This window comes from Pholcus phalangioides, unplaced genomic scaffold (genome assembly GCF_987345545.1).
Source record: "Pholcus phalangioides strain wild (caught in Gottingen) unplaced genomic scaffold, Ppha-v1.0 ptg000015l_1, whole genome shotgun sequence".
Lineage (NCBI taxonomy): Eukaryota > Metazoa > Arthropoda > Arachnida > Araneae > Pholcidae > Pholcus > Pholcus phalangioides.
Genome location: NW_028301608.1, coordinates 90,777,624 through 90,805,288, shown reverse-complemented (window position 1 = coordinate 90,805,288; position 27,665 = coordinate 90,777,624). Strand labels below are relative to the sequence as shown.

Sequence of the window (27,665 nt, the reverse complement as noted above, 5' to 3'; positions counted from 1 at the left end):
TCAATAATAAATAACTTGATTTTCAAGGAATCTTCACACAGGGATAGTCAAAATGATCCACACTATAAAATTATAGTCTGGAAACTGAGCAACTCAAGTTACCTACCCCCATCAAACATTGACATTAGAAAGCCCAGTAGACAGAGTGAAAAAGGTGCAATATATAACCACCACCACCTTCACATGGCAATAAAAATAAATACGTGTATTTTGGTAATCACAATACTCAACATGCTGGAGTACCAAGGGGATTAGTAAGATGACAATTCAGGTTATATAGATCTTCTAGTCCCCCCTACTCCAGTATCTCAGTCTGAGTAACAATATCGAAATAGGCCCTCTCTCTCATGTTGAGTCACTAACTAGGAAGTACTGTAGCAGTCCTCCTGTGTTAAGGCAATATCAGTATTCCCATGGAAGACCTTGATGTCTGAATTTAGAAATTACTGAAGTAACAAATTATAAATGTTATACAAGGCCTGGAATATACATGCTACTAAATAGCATGTAATCATGCCACTTTTGAGCATATGCAATCAACGAGCTTATAGTTAACATTTGTTTGAATTCAATCAATAAGCTCATTGGTTTTATATGCTCGAAAGTGGCATGCTTTGTGCTACTTAGTAGCATGTGTATTCCAGGCCTAATTTCTCTTCAGCATAGGGGAAAAAAAGAAAAAAACCCAGGCAAAGAAAGTAATGAAAAGGGTGATGAAACATTTATTTGAAAACATTTTTCTTTGTTTTTCTTTTAATTGAATTCATCAGAGCAGATGTCTCATCAGTCAAATATGTCTTTGCCTTCTTTTGACACTCAGATAGGTTAGAGCTATCATCAGGCTCATGGCGCTTTCTCTGTTTGGCTTGTATGATTGCCTGCATCGCTTTAGAGTCTTTGAAGTGAGGATTAGAAGGATCAATATTGAATAAGTGCGACGTATACACAGCTGAAAATCTAGTGTCATTTGTGTTAACCTGAAACAACACCAATTACAAATACTATATATGCAATAAACAGGAAAATCTCTAAGTTATGAGAAAAAAAACCTCAATAATACTTTTTTCGGGGGGAGGGGGGGGGGGGAGGAATTAAGACTGCATCAAACTATAGCACCAAATGATAGCAAATAAAAAATTTAAAACATGAAAAAACCGATATTCAAAAGCTCATTCACTCTAGGTTCAAGAAATAATATACAGGGTGATTCAGAAAAGATGGGAAAAACTTTAAGAGGTGATAGTACACACCAATACAAACAACTGTCATAACAAAATTCATGGTCTGAAATGAAATACAAACGTACTAGCGCGTTTTGAAACAACCGCTCTGCAAACGTTGAAACGGCATTCCTGTTGAAATTCATAGGGAGAAAAATAACACCATGCATGCAAATATAACCTGGGGAAAAAGAAGAAACCATGTGCAAATCTGCATCACAGTGAATAAAAGGCGCGGACACTAGTCCTGTGAAGTTATTCCAGCATGCAACTGTTCCAATAGTTGTAACGTACTGGTTAATGGTGCACTTTAGTAATACTGGAGACTGGAGAAACCGTGAGACACCCAGGCTCTGTTGCAAGAAGCAGCGTAAGCTCTTCGCCCCCCCCCCAGAAGGGGGGGAGGTCCAGGGCATCTCCGGCAAAACTTTAGTAATACTGAAAAACATGTACAGAAGCAGACATGTACTTCATTTACGAAGCTGCAAACAGAAGTACCACAGAGGCAGCATGAATTCACTGTGAGCATTTTCCCTGCAAACAGTTGCTCTATCCCAAAACATTTGCATGCTTATTATTACTATGTTGCACCCTGTAGCACGTTTGCATTTCATTTTAGACCATGCATTCTTTGATGAAAATTGTTTTTGTGTGTACTTCCACCTCTTAAAGTTTTTCCCCATCTTTTTTGAGTCACCCTGTATACAGGGTGCATAGCAAGTATGGCATTTTACTGGTAAACTGTTGATCCTAGAGGTGTATAATTCCAATTAGAAAAAGTTTCCAAGTAACGTGCAGACTCAGATATGTCATTCATTTTTTAAGGGGTTTTATAGTTATTAAAATAAAAAAAATAATTCTTCATACAGTCTTTGCGTGCCCCAAAACCCAATACAGTTGCTGCTGTGTCTTTCCTGGTGCCAACAAAGAAATTCCATGTTTTTAAGTGAAATAAATATTCAAAGATATTCAAATTCGAAAAACAGAGGAAATTTGGGAAGAACAGCTCTAAATACGGAAAAACAGTTTTACCTACATTTAATGCTGTTCTTTCCCAAATTTCCTACATTTTTTTAAATTGAAACATATCATAAAATATTTCACTTAGAAACATGGATTTTTTTTGTTGGCATCAGGAGAGACACAGCAGCAACTTTCTGATTGGGTTTTGGGGCACAGGGTGTCCATATAAAAAGTTAGTTTTTTATTTTAATAACTATACAACCCCCTGCAACATGATGACATATTTGTGTGCAACACGTTATTTGGATATTTTTTCTAATTGGAAGTATATCTCTATAGGATCAATGGTTCGCCAGTAAAATGCCATAAGCCTTATGCAACCTGTATATATACGGGGTGATTATAAAAAAAACTATCCCGACATATGGGCCCCTAACTATCATACCATTCACAGAAACTGAATGAAATTTTGGCATAAGGTATTTTGAGGTATGTGCTCAAGAATGATATGGAAAATAACAGTGTCACTCTAACAGTTACGGTTACAGTGAGAAAATTTTGAAAATATCAGATGGCAACACCAAGTTTTTTGTATTGGAATGCGATCTCCATACTGAAAAACACTAAATAGCGTTGGAATGGCACCTGTAGCATGAAAATCCCCGGAGCTAGGCAAGGAAAAAGTAAAAAGGACTTTGCCGTGCACCAGAGCATTAATGTTGTTTCATTCGTCACGCTGTTTCTTCGGCTGAGATCCCAGCCTGATTAGTCCTCCACAAGGTCATGTGGAAAATTTGTGCAAAATAAAATGCTTTATGTTATGCTGCTTCTCTGTCCTTATTGGTTGTCCTCACTTTTAGCCTATCTACCGCCGGTGATTTTCATGCTACAGTTGCCGTTCGAACGCTATTTAGGGTTTTTTACAATGGAGATCACATTCCAATACAAAAAACTTGGTGTTGCCATTTGATATTTTCGAAATTTTCTCACTGTAACCGTAACTGTTAGAGTGACAATGTTGTTTTCCATATCATTCTTGAGCGCATACATCAAAATACCTTATGCCAAAATTTCATTCAGTTTCTGTGAATGGTATGATAGTTAGGGGCCATATGTCGGGATAGTTTTTTTATAATCACCATGTATATATATCCTGCTTATAACATTTTTCTCAAAACTTGTCATGAAAAAACATCATAAGCAGAAAATCTTGATTAGGATTAATAAGAGTGGGGACCACAGAAGTAAGTCATACAAAGAGGGAAAATGCGTTATGTGGGAACCTAATAAACAGTATCCATATTATAGTATGATTATGCAGTAAAACCCACACTGCAATGCAGGGCCGTCTTAAGGGCATCATGGGCCCCAGGGCCAAGTGATTTTTCTGAGACCCTACATTGCAAATTCTAGAAAACTGCAATTGGATCTCATTTATGTGAGGTGCCCAGGTGGGCCCATGCGTTAAGATGGCACTGCCGCAATGCTACTCACTATCATGATAAATCTTGCAACTAATAACTTAGGTTATTTGTAAAAATACCTATGAGTCGCATTTACAGTAAATACACATAATTTCCAGTATTTAATCCACAGATTATACAATTGATTCTCGATAATCCAGTGGTGTGCTAGTCCGACCATCCAGTCATCCGGCATTTTTTTGGCGGATTTTATTTGAGTCTAGAGGAGGAAAAAGTCACTGCATATCTTTTAGCAGAAGTTTGTATTATTTGAATGGGCTGTTTCAATTGACTTCTAGTAATCCAGGGATTGGAAAATGGAAATTTGATTTTTTCAGCAGTTTACTTTAAAAAACAGTGTTATCTCAGCTCAAAAGAAGGGGGTGTGTTCCCCCATCCAAGGCTCAAAATGCATAGAGATTTCCTCTAGAAGAAATATATATATTTTTTAATTTTTAAGTTAAAAAATTTTTGAGAGACTTCTTAATATATTTATATTTTTACATTCTCTACAATATCAACTAATGAGAGGCTTTTAACAGAGCGACATTTTAACATATGATATTTCAGATTTCTAAAATAATTTGAAAATGAGTGGTTTTAGATTTACCTTGTTAACTTGGTAATCACTAATTAAATAAAATCACTACAGGAGAGACAAACACCACCTCGTTGGGCATTTTGCCTGTTGTGGCGTTGTATTTATATTTGTAAACTTTCACCAGAATTTTCGGAAAAAAATAGCGGGAAACAGTGATTGAAGGTTTTCTGTTTTCATTGTTCTGCCAATGAGTGGCAATTTGCATAGTTTGACCCTATTTTATACGTTGTCGGAAGACTGGGCGTCAAATTCTGGGGAGGGGACTCAAGCTAATTCTATTTGTGGCCCCAAAAAATCAAATTGTGGGGGAGGACAAATGATGTCGTCGAAAAATCAGCTTATATTGTGATGCAACTTCAAACTTTCTTAAGGGAAAATTTTGTTTTTGGAGCAAGATGATGCAGAATTGAAGAATTTTGGTTTTTGTAACAAAATATAGCAAATGGCCAGAAATTGTAGCAATTGTAGCAGATTTTCCACCCCTGAGTAATCTGACAATTTCTACAATCCAGCACCTTGGTCTGATATGTGCTGGATTAGCAAATCTACAGCAGGCATCTTCAATCTGTTGCTCACTAGCACCACTGTGCTTCCTGAAGTAGCCAGAGTGTTCAATTCTTGTGACTAATCTCGTGCTTGTGAGTACTTGATCAATGTTCCAATTAAATACCTTGTACAAATTGCATTCAAGGATAGAATCACCCAGATTTTTTATGCTTTCAAATATCAAACTTGCTGTAGGGATGCTCTTCTTTTGATGATGGGTACAGGCTGTGCTCACGACTGGAAAAAGGTTGAAGACCTCTGGTCTACAGTATATTAAAAAACATCTGAATTTCAGAGTGTGGATTAAATATTATTTTAATGGCCACTTTATTATCACCACCTTGTCAATATTTGGTTAGTATGTAATATTACATAAAAGAATATAATGAAAAGTTAGAACCACGATGACATAACAGTAGCTAGCTCAGAAATTATGAAAAATGAAAATTCCTCGAAAAAAATTCCTTTTTATACAGTCCCAGTGTGCTCAAAAACCCAATTAGTTGCTGCCCTGTCTCTTAAAATTCCATATTTCTAGGTACAACAAATGTAAGTAAAACATTTTTTTTTTTTTTTGCATTTAATGCTGCTCTTTCCCAAATTTCCTACATGTTTTCAAATTTGAATATCTCAATGAATATCGCGCTTAGAAATGTAGAATTTTTTTTTCATTGATATTAGGAGATACGGGGCAACAACTTTCTAATCAGGTTTTTGAGCACATCAGGACTGTATAAAAAGCATTTTTATTTATTTCTTCATGCACATGACCCCTCGAAAAAATGTTGAGATTTTCAATAACCGCACGTCACTTGAAAACTTTGTAATTGAAAGTATGTTTCAAAAGTAAACGGTTACAGAGATATCCACTGTGCAAACAATTTGGGACAGCCTGCATGTCATTCCAGATTATTCAAAAAACTAAATTATGGCACATTTTGCACGATTGCTATGCCACTTTAAACATGGAGAAAAATACTAGCAACTAAAATGAACCTACAAAACAGCAAGCAATCTTAAGACAATTTAATAAACTCACCTCAAATCCATCATTCTTTTCCACAGCAAGTTTCTTCTTCTTTTTGTTCTTGTGTTTTCGCTGGCTGTCATCATCACTATCATCATTATCACTCATCAATAGGGCAAGTTCATCAGCCTAGTTGAAACATTTGATACATTTAACAAAAGTTCTTTTTTTTTTAATTAGAGATCTTGAAATGTTAAGGGAATATCTGCCATCACAAAAAATGATTCAATTGAAATACAGTTGGAAAAAACAGCAAAACTATTCGTTATATTTGTGCTGGCTTGAAAAATGTTTTTATGCAAAATGAAATATAATTTGAATGCATGATGCACACGCAAATTATCACTCAATAATTTGAATGTTTTTAAAATAGATATAGATAAAACTAACATATTTTTTAAAAAACTTTGAAAATTTTATTTGAATCTTATATAATTAAATATGTCAATGAAATTATTTGTCAATCATTGCTACCCCTCCCCCCAACATCATTGTGGACATGAAAAATTCTGGAATAAAATAATTTTTACCTAATATGCAATAATATGCAAGCAAAATGTGATGTTTTTCTTTTGTCAAGGGGCAGGCCAAAAGGTACATTTTTTCAAACTATTTAAAAAGAGCCTGCGGGAGAAATCACGAGACACCCAGACTCTGTCACTAGAAGCAATGTAAGCACTTCGGCCCCACATGGACAACATAGGCATCTTCGGCAACAACAGAGCCTGCTGCAAGCAACACCAGTTCTTTTTCTGGATCTCTCCTTGTGGAGATTTTCAATTAACCATCTGAATATTTTCTTATAAATTCCTTTTTGTTCTTTGAAATCACGGATAACAAACTTAAAAGAATCCAGAATTTCTTTATAACCTCACTTTTTTTTTGCTTTCCACCAACTGAGTTTCAATTCTTAATCCAATATAGGCATGTGTTATATGTTTGATATTTTAAAAAATTAACTTGTATACTTGTACACCACCACAACCAAGTCTTAATATAGCAAAAAATTGGCAAATGTGCACTAAGGGTGTTTTGGAGGATAGATACTTAGGAATAAATAATTCCAAGCTTTTTTTTTCCAAATAAAGTTTTCTGCTAGAAAAATAGGATTTAATACGGGAAAACTAAAAAGAAGAGTGAAGCAAAATAGGATTTTACAGTACTCCTCATTGAAGTCTTGCCATAGAGAACAACAGGCCTACAATAGCACAAATATTCAATTACTACCCTTCACTCACTTCTGAAATGTAGATGGCAGCACTGAAAAATTAGACAACACTATATGCCCACTCAGACTGTAAGGTGCACACTGCTACTTCTGGAATAACTCACTTGATAGTAAATTGCCCATGGCAATAGACCAGAGTTGTGCTCGGTTTGAAAGAAAGAAAGCAATCAAAACACACACACACACACACACTCAAAAGTACTGTAGTACTTTTTACAGTTCTCGAAGAGAATGTTCTACTTTCATAACATGAAAATTCAAGCATTTACCATCCTTGCTTCAAAATATGGAAGCCAGATGGTAGCAGAACAAGAAACATGCACAATTCTGACAATGTAAATATGTGAGTGCCATACATACACTCGGAACACACATTCTGGCATGCACCAATTCAATAAAAAATTCTTTAAATTCTTTTACATGTACTATTGAGTGAATAAGTAAGTACTCATCCACTTCCAAAAGAGTTTTATCAAAGTGAGCAGAGCACCAAATGCACCACCAACTTACCCAACAAAAAATTCTCTTACATATACGGTTGAGTAAGTGTGCTGTGCATCCACTCAAAACGCTCTACTAGAATGTCTTTCAGAGAAAGGAAAGGAGCATTATCAGTTGCACTCACATTTTTGAAAGGTAAGTTTACTGACAAGATTTAGATAAGATTGCAAAGAAATTCATGAATAGCAGTTGAAAATTTATTATAGGCATGCTTTACTGAAATTGACGAGCAATCAAAATAGCATACGTAGGCAATATAAAATTCATGGGACATTGGGGAAAACTTTATTATGCATGAAAATTTGTTATGAGTGGGTCTAACTGTAAATATTTAAGAAATACAATTTACCAAAAGAAAATTAATTTAAATTCACAAACAATACATTAACTTTTTGTTCATTAATTCTGCTGACCTATATTTTAGAAATTTTATGTGCATTCAGTAAGAGATATAGGGTGACAAAAAAATGAAATAAAGCTACAGTAAAAGGACATCAACAATAAAAAATAAATTTAAAACAATGAAAAAAAAGACATACAGTGCAAGGTTTGACTCTATTCTCATCTGCAGATTCTGCTTCGTCTTCAGAGATATTTTCAATCTAAAGATGTTTTGAGAAAAGTTATATTAGAGAATTTACAAAGCACCATTTTATAATATTGCTGTATCCACTGACAAACCACAAAAAAACTTTAACAAAAGGTCAATTTTTATGAATAAATTAGTTAAATGTGAAGAGATGCATTGAGCACTATGTGATACATATGAATTTCTCATAATTTTTCATCATCATTTTAGCAAACAAAAACTAGTTATTAACTTGCAATTTTCAATTGGTATGAAATTAATCACAATATTGACATAGCTCAGCTGATTCCACCTGATTTTGATTCAACCATAGTCATCTAAGTGTTTAAATTCTCCAAGCCAACCGGTGGTGCGTATTTATCCCTTCAATGGGCCTGGCTGCAGATATTCAGTCACGAAAAACCTTTTTATTTCATCAAGCACAAGTTCTTTACACATTCCATTAAATGGAGAAAATAAGATTGTGGACAAAAAAGAAAGATGCTTCAAAAGGTGGTAAAAGATGGGCCAAGATACACTCTTCCAAAGCAGAATATGCTGAAAACTGTGAGGTACATCACAGAACAATCTTGGAAAGAATTTCAAGAAAATTGTAGAAAACACTATTATGGAAATTTTTACCAAAGAACATTTACAGTCAGCTAAGGGCTCCTTGCATAACAATGCAAAACATTATGCTTTGGAGATACATTCAGACACATTCACAGTGAATAGACCAAAAATCTACACAACTAGTCAAAATAATATAATATGAATATTATATTATATATATAATATATATTTTTTGAATATACCTGATTCTTTTTCTCCTTCTTTTTCAACTTCTTTTCTTTTTTCCTCTTCTTTAGTTGTTCTTCAAATGGTGTCAAAGGAGCTGTTTGACCTAATTTCTCTTTCACCATTTCTTTAGTTTTTTCTTTCAAGCCTGTTAAAATGATCAAGATACATACGCATACCATTGTCAAAAAACAAAACATTATAATTTTATAACATGATGTAAATTTGTGAAAAATAATCAGATCCAGCTACAGTATCTAAAGCATTAATAAAGCAGTTACACTAGAGGATACAAGGTTTGTTCAAAAAGTATTTTGCCATAATTTTTCGTGTGTAAACCAATGAAGCTAGGGAGACGTGATTTGGCTTTTGTATGTAGGTGATCCTAGTTTGCATGCTTTGGTTTTTACCTGCCTGAAGAAGCTGCCAGTCACTGACAGATGGCCAATGAGTGAAAAGTGTAAGTGAGTTCAGTCACATTTTCGTATTTGATAAAATGGCATGGAAAAAAATTGAACAAAAGAACTGCACTAAATTTTGTGTGAAGTTTGATGATTTTGAAATGAAAACAATCCACAAGATTCCACGGAGATGAAGAAATTGGACTAAACTGAGAAAGGAGTGGTACAACCAGTTTAAAGATGGCCACACATCAATGGAGAGTAAAGTATGTTCTGGTAGATCCTCAACATCCAGAAATGAGATCGTTATTGACTAAGTGAGGACCCCGGTGATGCAAGACCATTGAACATGATCAGAGAACTTGCAGACGACACAATCGCTAGCATTGGATCTGTTCATTCTATTCTGACTGATTATTTGGTCTTCAGGAGATGCATTGCCAGTCATGCTGACCGTCTTCTTTGATTCGAGTGGCATGTTTCTTCAAGAGTGCGCATCACAGGGCACGACTACCACCAAGGAGTACTACAAAGAGGTTCTGTGTTTCAATTGGAAGCTCCTTAATGATTAATGCAATAGCGTTATTTGTTTTTTTTTGCCATTTTATCGAAAACAAAAATGCAATGCCACTCACTCATCAGCTGTCTGCTGGCGACTGGCAGCTTCTGCAGGCAGGGAAAAAAATTCAAGGATTGCTTACATACATTCACCCCAAACCACACCTCACTAGCTTCACTGGTTCATGCACAAAAAAATTATGGTCAGATACTTTTTGAACAAACGTCATGCAGTACCCACAAATTCAAATATTGATAACAAAAACCAAATAAAATTATATTCAGTTGTACTTGTTGCAAATAAGCATCATGGGCACTATTGACTGTTCTTTAATTGCTTAATTTAATATCTAGACACACCTTTGACTGACAGAGATGACTTGGTTCAGTGGTTCTCAATCTTTTTTGACTCGCAAAGCTCTTTTCAACATATAATTTCTATGGCAGAGCCCTGTTTGACTCCAGGAGGCCTTTTTGTGAAAATTTTTTATGGTGGAACCCTGTAGGTCTTTTTTAATTTATCTATCAAATTTACCGATTTATTTTATTTTTCCTGAGTCGCAGAGGAGCCCCGAAAGTACACATGGAGCCCCAAGCATACTGCAGAGAACTGGTTGAGGACTGTTGACTTAGTCACTTAAATAAAGCATAAATATAAAAAAAATTAAAAAAAAAAAACTCTGCTCGCAATTTAATCAACATAGTCAGATATTACTGCACTATCACAGCTAGTTAAATGACATAAATAAGTTGATACAAATGATGGGAAAATGTATTTCTAAGAAGATTAAAATAATTTTTTTCCCCTTTAATCTCTAAATGGACAAGGCCACACATATCCGATCAGTCAATTAAATTGTCAATTTTAATTTATTTCACTGTCTATAACAGTCAAAGATAAAAGACACATTTTTCGACAAAAAAAGAAAAGTTTGTTCCAAATTCTGTCAGATATATGCTTGTGTGACATTATTTGTAAGTATGAGTATATTCATCGCACACATACATTCACTATGACAGACACAATGTCAGAAATCGATGAATATTTGATATAGGAAACAGAATAATTTACAACTATAGAAAATTTACCAGGTTCCCAAGTAATTTCCATGTCATATTTTTCTTCTTTCTCTTTTTCTTTGTCTTTGAGAGTTTGTAAAAGAGACTTGTAAGCCGCTATTCTATCCTCCATATTCATTTTTCCAGAGCCCTCATCTTCGACTGCAGCTGAAAATTATTGCGGTTGAAACAGGGATAATAACACTAATAACACTCATGGGCAATAGCAACAAAATATATTAATATATAGTGTAGAGAAAAAAAAAATCAATTCATATATAGCAGGAGTGGTTAACAGCTGGCCCAAGAGGTGATTTTGTGCAGTTCCTGACAAGGTAAAAACTTTGTGCATTAAATTGATTTTCTGATAATTATTTGAGCTAATGGTTTCAGCAGCTGACTTTTAGATTAACAAACTATTTACATTCATTATTTCTAGTGACAATAGTAACTTGCTATGTTCCCACCCACTGTCTTTTCAAATAAACAAATGCATTAAAAGTATGTTATGGGCATTTTCCCATTTCTTTCTGCCACCTTGTTGGGCAAGTTGGTGGTGCATTTGGTGTTCTGCTCATTATGACAAAACTTTTTTGGAATGGATGCCAACTCATTGAACCTTGAAACTTCAACCGGCTAGGCTACACAGACACTAATTATTTCAAAGAGAAAAAATGTGTCATATTTGATGGTCGGGTTCATATTATGCTGTGGTACAAGGAAGTTCCACACCTGGACACAATGACTGTGCCGAAAACAGAGAAGCATTCATCTTTAAATTTCAACATGGCAGGTTGGTAGCATTCCAAGTTGAAACTGACTGGCACTTTTTCAAACTGCAATATCAGTAATCTGTTTAAAGAAAGTAACTCATGTAATAACAATACATGTATTACAAATCCAGGAGCACTGGGTAATGGTCCGTTGTGTATCCTTTTACATATTCTTTTCTTTCAAACGGAACACAACTCAGGTCTATGGCCATGGGCAATTTACTACCTAGAGAATTGTGCCGGAAGTGTAAGTGTGTGTACCTAACAGTCTGAGTGTGTATCTAGTGTTGTGTTTGATTTTACAGTGCTGCCATCTAAATTTCAGAAGTGAAGTGAGTGATGTGTTATGATTGAATTACATTTGTACTGTTTGTAGGTCTGTTGCTCGCTGTGGCGAGACTTTTTAAAGGGGATATCAGCTTGCATTCGCGCTTTGAAGTTGGGAACCACAGAAAACCAACTTCAGCCGACCACCACTGTGGCAACAGTGGGACTTGAACCTGGGTCCCCGCGATGTGAGTCCGTCACTATGCCCACCCAACCACCACAGCTACTCCTTTTACATCTACAGGTAATCTGATCCATGCAAAGCTAGTTCATCTTATCTTGGTATTATTATGTGTCACATGATAGTACCAAGATAAGATAGACTAGCTTTATGTGGATCAGACAGACTACCACTGGATGGTCAATACTATCCATGCAACTGGCGTTTGGCATGCTTTTTTCTATCTATCTCAATAATAAAACTTCTCTCAAAGTTTACTGATTCGATCTGCGCGATTGGAAATATCCAATGGGTTGCCAAATCCAGAGTAAAGAAAATAATAATAATTGCAGAAAAATCTGGAAGAAAAATTTTGTTGTGAAAATTCAAATTACGGATGTAATTTGATGGAATAATTTGCAGAAGAAATAGTAATTTTTATGCATTGCATCCAGCTAGGAACACAACCACGTAAACAATAAATATTTATCAGATTATGAAGTGGAAAAGGAAAAAAACAAAATTTTTACCCTTTTTGAGCTTTTAGTATTCAACTTATTATGGTGAACACACTGGCACACTTATGATTTATACCAGTATTTTTGTTGGTTTAGACTAATCAGAGCAACTGTTAGAAAAAATAGTTTTCTCTACAACATAATTAATGCATATCAATCTTACATATGTATATGTGACATTTGATTTTAGTGATGAATATTTCATCAGTAGTTTGTGAGGAAATCTTGAACACAGGGACTAATTTTGACTTGGGGAGGCTCTGGGCAGAGCAAAGCCAACATTAGAAGGCCTTCTCAACTTGGGGAAAAATTTTGGAAAGGAAGCCATAGAACTCACCTGTTTCTCTCTCACAAACTTTTCTATAGTGATGAGTTGATTGAAATTAGTGATGAGTGACAGAGGGATTAATAACATTTTTATCTATGAAAGCTGAATGGGGTTGAACAAAAATTACGGCTTAACTGGGATATTATGTTTTATTCCACACTCATAAACACACTTGAAAATATAGTGAATTGTTTGTGATAATACATAGAATTTAAAAAATATCCAATTGCTTTGTTACAAAATATGAAAATTATATATTTATTTTCTGAAATAACACGTCTTCAAGAAAATAATTTGTTTTCCCTTGTAATATTATTGCAGCACAATCTATCACTGTACTTACCAGTGTCTATTGAATAAATATTCTGATCTTCATTTTCTGCTTCACTCTCAGATGAAGAAGCAAGATAAGCCTTCAAGTCATTCTCAATGCTATCTGGCTCCTTGAATGCTCTCTGAAGAATTTCTCTTCTTGAAGGATCTGTTTCATCCCAAGTTAAATTTACTTTCACTTGCTGTAAAGCAGTTGTCACAAACAATCTTGGTTTGTATTGAGTTGGGTCTGGTATGGACTCTGCAACACTTTTTGGTTTCTGAAAAGAATAGAAAGAGAAAAAAATTTACACAAAAAAAAAACAAAACAAGACTTCTTGAAGCTGTCATGAATCGTCTTAAAGAATTTACTAATAATATGGGGGGGGGGGGGAATCCTATAAGAATTAAAGAATTGCCTCACCCTAACCATTTTCCCAGCCTAATTCATTTTATATGGGTCATTCCATTTCAAATCACCCGGCAAAATGCCAAAATGACACCCATAGTCTCAGATTTCAATGATTTTTTTTTTATTTGTTGCATTTACCATCCTTATTAACTATGTGAAATATTATTTGCATATCTCTAAAACTTTTTGAGAAAAAAATGTTGAAATTTAACAAAAACTGATGCAGATGACTTTTCCGAGGCTCAATTTTTAAGCGGCATTGTTTGAGAAAATAAATCATAACTTTTTCAATTTTCAATATATTCAAGTGAAATTTTCACTAAAGTGTTCACAAAAACATACAGAATATGAATAAAAATAATTCATACACTTACATTTGAAATTTACATGCAAAAAAATTATGTAAACTTTGTTTTTGTGGAATTTTTCGTTAGAAAAAATACAATTTTTCAAACGTATTTTTAGACCAGAGGCACAGCAGTTACCAAAACAACTTTTATTTTAAATTTCTCCTAAATATATGAAGTAAAATACTGGAGAAAAAAAATAATGGTTTTTTGACCGTTAATATGTTTATTCTGGCTCGCAACACAAAATTCATCAAAATAAGACTGGATCGTTCCGATTTCAAATCATTCAACTAGATACTGAAATGCAACCCATCATCCCGGATTCCAATTATTATTTTTTATTTATTGCTTCTACCATGCTTGTTGACCATGCAAAGTTTCATGTACATATCTCAAAAAATTTTTGAGAAAAAAAATGTTTTCTAACCTCACGAATGACGTCTCTTAGGCTAACCCATTCAAGCAATATTATTTGTGAAAATATATCATAACTTTGCAGATTTTCAATATATTCAAATGAAATTTCCACTAAAATGCTCACAAAAAAATGTACATTATGACTAGGAAAGAAAATTTAAACCTTTGCATTAAAAAATTAGATTGCAAAAAAATTGATGAAATTTAATTTTTGATTCTTTTTACAATAAAAACACAATGGCTCACCTTTGCTTTTTCATTTACAAAAGCTCTCCTGCTTTTCGCACAGCATATTCAGTGACATTGAACTCTTCAGATTTTTTTCTTTGTTCCCCTTTCCTAAAGCAGGGGCCAGAGTTAAAATTTGCAGTTTTCCCCTTGTTGTGATGGTTAAATTGAGTCTTATTTCTAATTAACTTTATCAAAATAATCATATTTGCTTTATGTTTAATATCTTCATTAAGTGTGCTTTGAGATTCATTTTCTGGTAATTCTTCAAAAACTTTACAAACATTTGGTTTGAAAGTGTTACAAGCAGATTCAACTTTTCTTTTGGCATTGTTTGACTTGCACTGTGGAGCTACCCTATGAAGTTTAATTGGTGACTCTTCTATGTTCTGTAGACATGAATTTATTTCTTCAAGTGCTTCTTGTTTAATAATTGACATTTTTCCAAGTTACTTCTCTACATTACTATCACTGTTCATCTCTTCACAGTATTCAGTTTCTTCACCTAACTTGTTGTTTATATTCACTGTCCCTACAGGCATGCCATATTTTTTGCCCTGGAATTGATTTTGTACAACCATTTATTTCATTTATACATGAAAAATACAAGTTTACTATCCTTAAACCTTTTGTTATTTTTTTTCTTCTGACATTTTAAAGGATTAAAGCATGCTTTTGGATGTATTTCATACTTTGAGAAAAAAGCTCTATGATGCTTAACCATACAGTAGATAAATGTTCAGAACTTGCTCCACTCCTCAATATTGATGTCCGATGGGTCCAATGATGTAATGGGTAACAGATTTTACACTTTTGCGTAACACTTTTTATCACAGTCAAATCCAGTTTTTTTCCAACACTATAAATTTCAAGTGTCTTTTCTGACATTTTACTTTGAATTCCAAAATGATATAAAATATTTAGCTCAAATGGAAATTGTGTTATCATAAGAAAAATTTGCTAACCCTGAGTTGGCTACTCTATGGAGCACATTCTGTCTTCAGCAAGATCATAATTGAGACTTGCATCATTTTATGGGGAGCAGTTTAGTTCTAACACTTTTGTTTTAGTTTCCTCAATGAAGCAGCAGCAGTGACTTTATCATCACCTGCTGGGATGATAAAGCCTTATAATTAAATAAAACACCAGCTGCCCTCTGAAGGACAAAGACCAGTGTGCCATAGTTTATATCTTCACAGAAGCTATTATTATTTTTTACAATCATCATCACAACAAGAAACATTACATCTTATATATCACCACCAGGCAATATATACATTAGGTTTTCAATTCTACTCTCTTCCATCTGCCTCAGCTACAACAATTAGGTTGTAGCTGATAATTTCATTTTTTGTTATTTAATGCCTCATATTCTGGCTTTTTATCAGCAATTTTAAATTATTTCTTGGGAAAAATATATAGAGGCTTGTGTTAAATATTATAATGTAGATTTTTTTTCGCACAAGTATAACCATTTCATATTTATCATATACATTAAATATATGTTTATTAAAATATATGCTGTAAAAATCAAAGTAATTAAAAAAAATTTAACACTGTTGTGGTAAAATAACTTTATAATTAAGCATGTTAAAAAACTTCAAAAATTAATCTATATATATATGATTAATATTATCTGGATTTATCAAATACAAAATAATTCTTTATGCAAAAATATATCAGATTGCAAAAGTTTGTCTTTGTTGCATCATAAGAAATATTTATAGATCAATTAAAAGTGAAATTAATTATTTGGAATTTGAACACTTCTAAGAATCTGAACATGAAGGTTAAATTTGAAAAATTATTTTGTTAACCTAAAACCTTTTTTTTTTCACCAACTCCCATTTGACATATTACATTAACGTTTCTAATTATTTCATAAATTCATTTGATTCTAGAATTTTAAAATTTATTAATTGTTTTGAATTATTGCATTAACTACTCTTGAAACTTAATTTAGTGAATACTGTAATAAATGTATAAGCGTACATGAAAAATAAAATATAAATTTGGCTTTAGTAAGCATGAATCATTATATTAAGTCAAAATGTACAAATATAATTAATGTAGTCATATAAGTACAATTGTGTTTTGTTACTCAAATGTATTAACTGTCAAAATAATGTTTACTTTTCTACAGTCTTCTTAATATATTAATAGGATTAAATTTTAAAAAAATTGAAAATTCCTGCTGTGCATCCAAAAAAAAGTGTTTAAAAAATTGTGTTAAAAATAAAAAAATAATAATAAAAAAATTAAATTTAAATGACTTTTTTCCTCTAAGGTTTAAATTTTCTTTCCTAGTCATAATCTACATTTTTTTGTGAGCATTTTAGTGGAAATTTCATTTGAATATATTGAAAATCTGCAAAGTTATGATATATTTTCACAAATAATATTGCTTGAATGGGTTAGCCTAAGAGACGTCATTCGTGAGGTTAGAAAACATTTTTTTTCTCAAAAATTTTTTGAGATATGTACATGAAACTTTGCATGGTCAACAAGCATGGTAGAAGCAATAAATAAAAAATAATAATTGGAATCCGGGATGATGGGTTGCATTTCAGTATCTAGTTGAATGATTTGAAATCGGAACGATCCAGTCTTATTTTGATGAATTTTGTGTTGCGAGCCAGAATAAACATATTAACGGTCAAAAAACCATTATTTTTTTTCTCCAGTATTTTACTTCATATATTTAGGAGAAATTTAAAATAAAAGTTGTTTTGGTAACTGCTGTGCCTCTGGTCTAAAAATACGTTTGAAAAATTGTATTTTTTCTAACAAAAAATTCCACAAAAACAAAGTTTACATAATTTTTTTGCATGTAAATTTCAAATGTAAGTGTATGAATTATTTTTATTCATATTCTGTATGTTTTTGTGAACACTTTAGTGAAAATTTCACTTGAATATATTGAAAATTGAAAAAGTTATGATTTATTTTCTCAAACAATGCCGCTTAAAAATTGAGCCTCGGAAAAGTCATCTGCATCAGTTTTTGTTAAATTTCAACATTTTTTTTCTCAAAAAGTTTTAGAGATATGCAAATAATATTTCTCACGGTTAATAAGGATGGTAAATGCAACAAATAGAAAAAAAATCAATGAAATCTGAGACTATGGGTGTCATGGCTGGGGTGATTTGACATGGAATGACCCATATGCAAAAATATCATGCAGCATTAGCCAGCATGCTAGGAATACCTGCATTTTCTAACATGCAGTAAAATTTAAGTCAACGATTCTGAGAAATTCTTAACTATCTGAACTCTAAGAATCGATTGAATTGGCTGATTTGTACCTGTCTAGTCTCTGCATTTCACGATCCTTTGTGTTTTACTGTGTACATTTTTGTGAGAATAACACATATATTTACGAAAATATATTTTCTATAAAAGTTACAATTTTCATCGAATGTTTTTTGCTTATAACATGCAGAGTTTTCCACTACTTTCTATGAAATTCCCGGAATCTCTGGCACAACACATGAGAAACCATGTGTATAAATTTATAACTTGAAACTTCCTTATTCAATGAAATATGAGCATTTTCAGTAAATTTTTAATTGTGCATGAGCAGGAAATACATATTTTATATTTTCATAATTTGGTTGCCAGATATATAGTGCAACTTATATAAAAATTCCAGTTAAATGTCATGAAAATTGAGAAAGATTTATGGGATACCATGAGTTGTAATTTAAGTTACTGGCTGAGAGTATCAGGTTAGAAAGTAATGAAAAATTTTAATAATTAATTATATGTTCGTGCCTATTAACCAAATTCTATACTACAAAGCAAGCATTTTCAAGCTTTTTCACCTATGACTCAAAATAACAAGATCAGCAGCCCGTGGGACGGTTTGTTTCTCAAAATTACTGAAACCAGTGATGTGTGGATTTGTACAGTCCAACTCAGAATCCCCTGGAAATCAAGTTTGGGTTGAGGCAAATAGCTCAATAGCCACTTGCTGTTAGGGATTTGAATAGCCCATCTCAAAAGCCCAACAGGAGCACTCACAGTTCAAGAACCTCTGATATAAAGGGTCAATGTCAAACACAATTTTGGCAAACAAAAAAAAGAAAGGATTTTTCAAATACAAATACAAATACAACGCCACAACAGGCAAATTGCCCAACGAGGTGGCTGACTTAAGAACATCATGGATCCCCGAGCCATTTTTTGGAGGCCCTACCTACTACTGCTACACCACACATGCACCCCCCCCCCCGCGGAACCCCCCCAACGAATCGGTACATGCGGGAATGTGCGTGTACGTGTAGTGCAACCTGACGTAAAGTTTTGTTTCTGTGTAATGCTTGTTATGTGTAGTGCTGTCATCTGCCCCCAGTGTTTCTAACTATGAGTGAAGTGTTATGGTTGAATGATTTACCGTTGTAGGACTGTTGCTCTCTGTGGCGAGACTTTTTAACGTGGAGATCGGCTCGCATTTGCGCCTTGAAGTTGGGAACCACAGAAAACCAACTTCAGCCGACCACCACTGTGGGGTTCGAACCCGGATCCTCGCATCACGAGTCCGGCACTATAACCACTCGACCACCACAGCGGCAGTGAAATTATTTGGAGGTGGGTGGACTTGAACCCGTGTACCCTGAACTCTTCCCATCTCTAACTCTGCATCTTACCAACCCACCACTACAGCACTCAACATTTGTACAAATTTTGTACATTTGTTTGTGAAAAAAAGGCAAATCAAAACTGCCACTGGACTTTATACTGGATTTAACGATCTTTGACGAAAAATTGGAACTTATCATTCTGGTCAGTTTAATGGGATGGTTGCAATAATGGATGGTCTTTATAATGAGCATTGACTGTATTAGGTTGGCAATAAATGGGTTAGAGCACTAAACAAACAAATAAAAAAAAAATGCTTAGTTTTATTATTGTTACTAAATTCATTGGCAAAACAAGTTTGCTAGAGTGAAAACTACTATTTTATTTTGATTCACATATTTATTCAGTATTCAATATAGATTGACAGCCTTCTGAATGTATTACGAGAACCTTATTAAACTTCACTTTTACTAGCATGCCAAGGATGGACCAGACTCAAACATTCAAAAACCTGGTTTCCACTGGCTTTCACAGCATGCTGGCTAGTGCTGAGGAATACGGAAGTAGAAATCACACTAAGCTCTCTGTAAATGACATATTTTTTCATTAATAAACTTCATAGTAATTTTCAGCAGATAAAGAAGGAAAAGGCAAAATATCTGGGATCATTGTTTTTCAAACTAGAGGATTTTAAGGAGATAGGATATACCGTTAATGCCAAAATTATAATGCATCATGTTTGACGAGATATTTCATTTCATCAATAGTACTGGTGTGAGAGGGTTAAAAAAAACCACTTCTTTTTTGGTAGTTTAAACACAAAAGTTCACATCAATATATATATATCATTGGATTTATACACATTAGTCTCCATCACCTGATCAAAGGTCATATCATCAGGGATAAACCGAATATCCATGCAAACAGCACTGCTTTCATATTCCATTCCATTCAATTGTTCATACAGGGAATTAGCAGTTCCTGGTGTATCACATTCCACTACTGCGTAATAATATTTCAGACGGTTGATCTGATACTGCCTCAACTTTTCTCTGTGATATTGAGATTTTTCCTCCTTTTCCTCAGTAGCAGCATTCTTGTCATGAGTAACCAGTTCTGTTGGTCCACGAATTGTTTCTTCTTCCATTCGCTTCAAACCAAACTCTGATGGGTATATCTGCAATTGAAAAAAAACAAAGCATGCGATTAAAATAAATAAAAACTCAAACCACAATATATTTGTTTCAAAGAAGAATAAACAGAGCATCTTCATAAAGGCTTTCAAACTTTTAAAAGTCCACGCAAAGTCTGAGATTGCTTCACAATTATATATAAAGTTAATTTGTAGTTGCTGGCCACTGTTTGAGGCTATCCCACAAAAATTCAGTTGGTCAGATAAATGGTTCTGTGTTTGACATTCACTTAAACTTATCCAATATCATAAATGAGAAAAATTTAGCTTATTTACCAGCTGCAGAGAAAACCAGAGTAAAGACTGATAGAAATTTAAGTGAGTCTGCAACTTCAATTACATTAGTTTATAGGTAGTTTATTCAATTTCGAAGATATAATATGAACACAAGTGAAGCTGAAAAATTCTGGATAGCCTGTCTATCACTAATTAAGGGTTTGGACGAATGTCTGTCATTTTTTCAAACTTTACAGGAGACACGGTTAAAGTTATCACTGGAAAAGGGGAAATTTTTTCACCTGGGAGTAACATAGACCAGAAGTAGACAAATAGGAAAAAAATCTAGTTGCCAGAAAAAATTTCTTACGTGCAAAAAATTTTTTTATTCAAAGAAAAGGGTAAAAAATGGGTTTTTTTTTTACTTTTTCCAGTCATATTGACCCTCATTCACATGTTGGCAGATATGCTGCTATAAATTGAAAACTTTGTGCTACTCTCAGCCTACAATTTAGAAACTTTAGGCAGAAGAAAATTTTAGGCACCAATAGCAATTTTTTAATCACCATGGCGACCTGGGATTTGTCCAGACCTGACATAGCCTGTTTTTCCATCTCGGAAGGCAACTGAGATGCAATGGCAACATAGAACATTGTTTCAATTATGATACTCATCTTTGCAGCTGTTTAAAATGACATAGCAATGAAGTATGTGCGTTTCTGCAGGAACTAACTTAAGCAACCTGTAATGGAAACTATATGGAACATTATTCAATCAAAAAACTGATTCTGCAAAAATGTAACAAAGACCAATATTTGTCTGAACCATTAAATTTAGAAATTAGGAGGGAAAAAATCTGCATAGTGGTGATGGCTGACAGGCAAAACCAAGCGGCATCCAAACTGATCATTACGGGAAGTGATTTTTAAAGATAAGGTGAGAGGGAACACTCATGAAGTCTCATCAGGGTTTAAGCTGGATAAAATTTCCTTTCGCAAAAAAGTGAAAATGGGGGGAAAAGCTTTAGCAAAATGGTGCAATGCTAATATAATGATTGATGGTTGGACGTCTACTCGTTGCATACCTCCTGTACGCATTTTTGCGAAAGTGGTTGCTACTTTTTTTGCATTCTATGATTTTCTTTTGCATTTTACGAAAAATGCGACCGTAGCTTAAACCCTGAGTCCCATCCTTTGCTAACATCATTTGAATAAGTGTGCAGTCTTCAAACGAGACTAAAATTTAAAGGGAGAAAAAAATTTATCAATAACTCGTTGATCAAAATCAGATCCAAAGCAATAATTGATAAACGTTCAAATAAATAAACATTAAAACAATAAAATTTTGATTTCCATTTAAGAAGGGGGAAAATACATAAAATTCTGAAATTTGAAAGCGTAGGGGTTAAATGGTGACAGTACATTTCTCCTGTGATTAATATTTAATCATAGGAGTAATGTTTAAAGGTCAATTATGTAAGATGCTTCAAAATTAAAAAAAAAAAAGACTTATCTTAAAAATAGTCAAAACATACTTTGACAGAGTGAATAACGCCACCTGCAGGTGCAAAGGAAGTGAAAACCGCAAGAATATCCTGAGCTCTTATTCGATCCCAATCCATATTGCAAACAGCTATTCTTTTAGTGACTTCTGGTGCAACTGGTGCATCAGCATCCAGTTCTTCCCACTTGTGATCAAAATCATCCTCTTAAAAAAAAGTTTTAAACATGTTTAACTATTGGATAAAAAAAAAGTTCCACTCAATTTTGTACAAGTTTATGGCTATTTGTTTGAGCTGGGAAAAAAACCTAAAATTAAAACTAGCGTTTTGAAATTAATAGAAATATTGAATTAAATATGAATTAAAAATGCACGATTTATAATTTTATAACCACTTTTATAACAAAGTGTTTTTTACAGCATATGGGGGGGGGGGGTCATTCTCACAAACTGGCTTAAATTGTGTCCCCTGCAGTTTACATTAAATATGTTTGGCACAAAACCTATTTTTCCGTCACTTTCTATTTATATACCTGTTTCTGACACAAGACATCACTCTATTTATAATTTTTTCATAAATAGATTTTTAAAATTTGTCAAGGAAATATTCTTCTCCTGAATAATATTACTACACTGCACACCAACTCTAGTCATATATCGCCATACAGCAATTTCCAACCAGTGGAGTTGGGTGGGAAATGATGGCTCCATCTATTGGTGGTCGCCCTAGGCTCGGTAGGTAAAGAACTTGCTTCTAATGTTCTATGAATGGATTCGAACCCATGGACCTTGATGGTAACCTTCATAGTGGAAGACGAGCATCTTTACCACTGCGCCACTCTTTCTCCTGACTGTCCCCAGCCCATTTTTTTAATTTTAAAATAACAACTCTCTTTCTATCTTGAGACAAAAATATATTCTTACTAGCTATAATACCCGGCGCTGTCCTTATATATTGGCATCATTAAAGAAATGACAAACCATTGTAAAGGCATATACATGTTTGAAACAAATTGCTTGGAAAACACAGAAAACAAAGTAAACATTCCAAAAGTTATTATTGAAACCCAAAAACCAATGTTGCCCAATAGTTTTTCATCCATTTCGAGCATAGACAGAAAATCAAGTTTTTATATATATGCACGCATGCACGCGCACACACACACAGAGAGATTTTCACTAATATTATTTTTATTTTCAGCAATATATATTTCATTGTATTGTATTTATAAGTTATTCTTATTATCAATAATATATGGTTTTTAGGATTAGTATACTTTCATATTTAATCTTTTTCATAACTTTAAAATATTTTTATCAATAGTTTATAACCAAATGAAAATTTTCCCTAGCCTTTTTTATCTATTTGTGACATTTGGAAAATATTGGTTCAGATCCTACGACACCAGTTGCCACCTATAATTTTTTTTGTTGAAAAGGTTACTAAGAATGTAGCCATCAATTGTGTGTGAACTTCTCCTTTCAAATCAATTGGAATCGTAAATTAATTTACAAATTAGGTTTATTCAGGAAGAAAGATAGAGGAGAGCATTTTTATTAAATGTCCTTATTTTGGCTATTTTTTTCTCTTTTTTTTTGTGAGAAATAAAAAAAAAAGCAAAGCAAAAATTATTTCCACTTTATCTCCATGTAAAAACGTCTTTCTCCTTGCATTAAGCTGTCTTTAGGTAACCAGAAGAAAGGTTTGAATATAAGTTAGTGTGGGATGGGGGGGGGGGGGGAATAAAAATTTAAAGAAGTTTATTTAAATTTAAAAAGAATTTAAAGAAATCCAGATTTCTTGGTTGCAACATCAAGCATCAATGTTTCATCAGAAGACTTTGCTTTGAGAGAGCGTCTCTCATGCTCTAGCAAAACAAGGCAAATTAAAAATCTGTTGTCCTCATGAAATTGGCAAAAAAGAAAAGAATGAGAAACACAAAAAAAAGAAATAAAAATTGCATTTGACAAAAAAAAACCAGTTCAGAGTATCAGTGTTGTCCAAAATGAAGATAAACAACCAAAACAGATGAAACATGCTACGAGTGTGAAGCACAAATACAAAATTAATGCTTAAACAGGCAAAATGCCACATCAGATTTGCCTATTTCTTAACACTATTGTTTCAAAAATTATCTTATTTAAAAATTAAATATATTTATCAATGATATTGTCATGTAATATAAAATTTAAACACCGATCACAGTGTTTCCCCACCGGTTTTTATGTCTTGGACACCATGTAATGGTCAAGGCACTGCAGACCCTACTGTAACAAATTTAAATTTCAAGTCACCAACCCCCCCCCCCCCCCCATAAAATTCAAAATGTATTTTTGCATATCATAAAAATATTGATGTAATAAACCACAGTTTCACAGCATTAAATGTGCCATTCATCTGTTGACAGTAAATGAAAACGATCTAGCGGACCCCTTACAAAGTATTGACAAACCCTCCAGGGGTCCGGTTGAAAAACACTGACCTATATCATCATCACTATGTTCTTCAGAGCTAGTTGAGTCGTCGGAAGAATCATCACCATCTTCCTCCTCTTCTTCAGAATCATCATCGGCTTCTTCTTTTCCAGAATCTTCTGAATCATCTACTCCAAAAACATGATAAATTTCAAGTTATATTAAAAAAATCAACTACAAGTATACTTAAGTTACATGCAACTACAGTAGAACCTTGATTATCCAGGGCAACGGTGGGGAAAAGGAGCACGGATAACTGAAAATCCAATTAAACTGCCTAGAACAGAAAAAAAAAAAGCTCTACCATAATACTAATCACATAATAGTTTGAACAAAATGTATATTTATGTATTTTCCCGGTTAAAATGAATATTAATTTCAAACAATCACAGTTAACTAAATGATATCAAAATGCACACAAAACTTATTCAATTAATATGACTTTTTTACAGTTACAAGTCGTAGCTCATTTAATCTTATGCCCTCAGTTTAAATAGTGAATATTTCCCAAATAAGCAAAAAAAAAAGAAATTTACCTTTTTCATAGGGGTCCTAAATGCCCAAATTTTCCAGGGCCCTTTCAGGTCAATGGTTACAGCTGCGACGTTTGCTCCAAATATTGGGTTTCATAGACGTCATTACAATTAATCATTGTTTAATGCTTCTCATTCTTTTTCCATTATTAAAAACACTGCTATTCACACAAAACAATTTTGAATAATTCAAAGAATTATAACTTCAATAATAATAATAATGATAGTAATAATACAATACCTTCTAATTATCAATGATAACTATGCTCACTTTTATGAAATTTGTGAAATAATTTCACACATTGCTCTCTTTCACCTAATAATCCATGCCCGGATAATCGAGGTTCTACTGTATATTAAAAATTAACCACAATTGTGTAAAGAAAAATGTAGCAGAACCCTTATTTAATCAATTTTAAGTGTCTCTATGTGTATATCTGCAGTTGTCTTAACCATGATTAAATGATTTTCTTGATTTAATGAATAAAACTCTTAATTTATTTAAATTCATCAAATTGGAATTTTGACTATGCGAGGTATTTTATGCACCTGTAAATTAAAAAAAACTGTCTTCTGTTAAGAAAAAAAATAAAAACAAACTGACCTGTAGCTGGAGTTTGTTTCTGTACATCATCAGCGACACTGACTTTTTTTGGTGCTACTTTGCCATCTGATTCTTGTTTGCTTTCATCTTTCACTTCCCGATCCGAGTGAGCCACTTCAACTTCATCAGACTCTTCATCTTCAGAATGTATTGAATAGAATTTTTTCAGGTCTTCCGAAGTAGTGTGCTTCCATGGCCTTCCTCGTTTGTCCATGGTGTATTTCAATTTGAAATTTTCATCGTCAAACATTCCCTGGAAACGTTTGTCGATTTTGGTCTTTCTCTCTACTGTTGGCATTTTTTTGAATCGAGGATCTTTAAGTATCTTTGAAAATCTCTTATCTTTCATTACGTTATCCATTATGACCTGATTTTCAAAAATATAAAAATATACAAAATGAAAACTATAGTACAAATGAAAGCAACTGAAACAGCAGAAACAATGCTTTTAGAAAACTACATCTGAATCCTGTTATAACAAACTCCAAGAGACTGGAGAAACCATTTCGTTATAAAGGAATTCCAGGGTTTTGCATTGTTCCTATGTAAACTTATCTGGGGGATTAGAAAAGCGTTTGTTAAAATGGAACTTGACTATTTCATAATTGAATAATAATTCACTAATATAAAAAAATTTCATACTTAAAAAATAGTAATAATTTAAACGATGATACTGTAGACATCTTATACCTCAACAGTTTTATTTCGGCATCAGGCATACATGGCAAATACATGGTTAAAAGAACCTATAATACCAATATCTTTTCTTAAATTTTTTGGTATTTTAGAAAGTACATCTTTAAGTGAAGGCGCCGAAATAAAGAAACATTGAGGGGCTTAAGTTTTCAGTTTTTCCGTACATATGGGACTCAAGCCCTTTGGCAGGAGCAGGAGTGGTGCTGTGCATTGTAGCCTACAGTGAAACCTAGCTAATACCTGATAACTCCCTTTACAACAATTTTCCGTACCTACTTTGAAATAGCTTTTACCCTAATGTTAAACTCCTCTCGATACAACAATATTCTCTACTTTGACAGCTGCCTCTATAATGAGAGCCCCCTTTTTTCAGAGAACTATAATGGTATTACAAGATTCATCGAAAGACTGGTTATTTGTGGAGATGAATTTTATAGGTTCTCGAACCCATGGTCTCTCGCTTGCCGGACGAATGCTCTACCATCTAAGCTATGTAAGCAGATAGAATATTTCAACCTTGGAGCGTATATATGTTGAAAGGCACCGTACATGGACGGCGTCAACAATCAACTAATAGCTCGTGAATGACAAAGGCCAACCAGATGGCCATATGCATATAGAAACGTGAAGATTACAAGGAAGAAAATTCATCACATCATAGTGATGAATTTTCTTCCTTATAATCTTCATCTCCACAAATAACCAGTCTTTCGATGAATCTTGTATTGACAAGTGGAGAGGACGTTTCTATATGCAAAAAGCCCTTTATAATTAATCGAATTGCTAAGCTGATGTATCGCTTCAACAAAAAATATGCTAACAGTACACACCAACATCCCTATTTGTAAAAAAATTCAATACGTTATTAATGCGATGAACCACAGAGGGTAAAGAAACGAGACATACATATAAATTAGAAACTTGATTTAAAATTTTTAAAAACCTCCGGAGAAACTAATCTAAAATAATTTCGATGAAGCATACTTAGCAGTAAAGAAAAATGTCTTGAAAAATGAAAAGTGAGTGGATCCTCTATTTGTATCTCAATTAAATAAGCACAATTAAAATAAAAAACGTGTTTACGTCAGACGTATGAACGGTCTTGACAAT

At 33.5% G+C, this 27,665-nt stretch overlaps 1 protein-coding gene across 1 annotated transcript; it reads right to left on the bottom strand.

Moving 5' to 3' along the window:
- Positions 1 to 702: 702 nt before the first annotated feature.
- LOC149077022 (ESF1 homolog) lies at positions 703 to 27,665 on the bottom strand. Its single transcript, XM_089244753.1, has 11 exons — positions 27,540 to 27,665; positions 25,860 to 26,226; positions 24,731 to 24,850; positions 22,282 to 22,454; positions 20,217 to 20,516; positions 13,383 to 13,632; positions 10,964 to 11,101; positions 8,933 to 9,063; positions 8,089 to 8,151; positions 5,833 to 5,949; positions 703 to 977 (listed from the first exon to the last, which is right to left on the bottom strand). The coding sequence occupies exons 2-11, from the start codon at positions 26,218 to 26,220 to the stop codon at positions 723 to 725; spliced, it is 1,908 nt and encodes a 635-aa protein (XP_089100879.1). The 5' UTR covers positions 26,221 to 26,226; positions 27,540 to 27,665; the 3' UTR covers positions 703 to 722.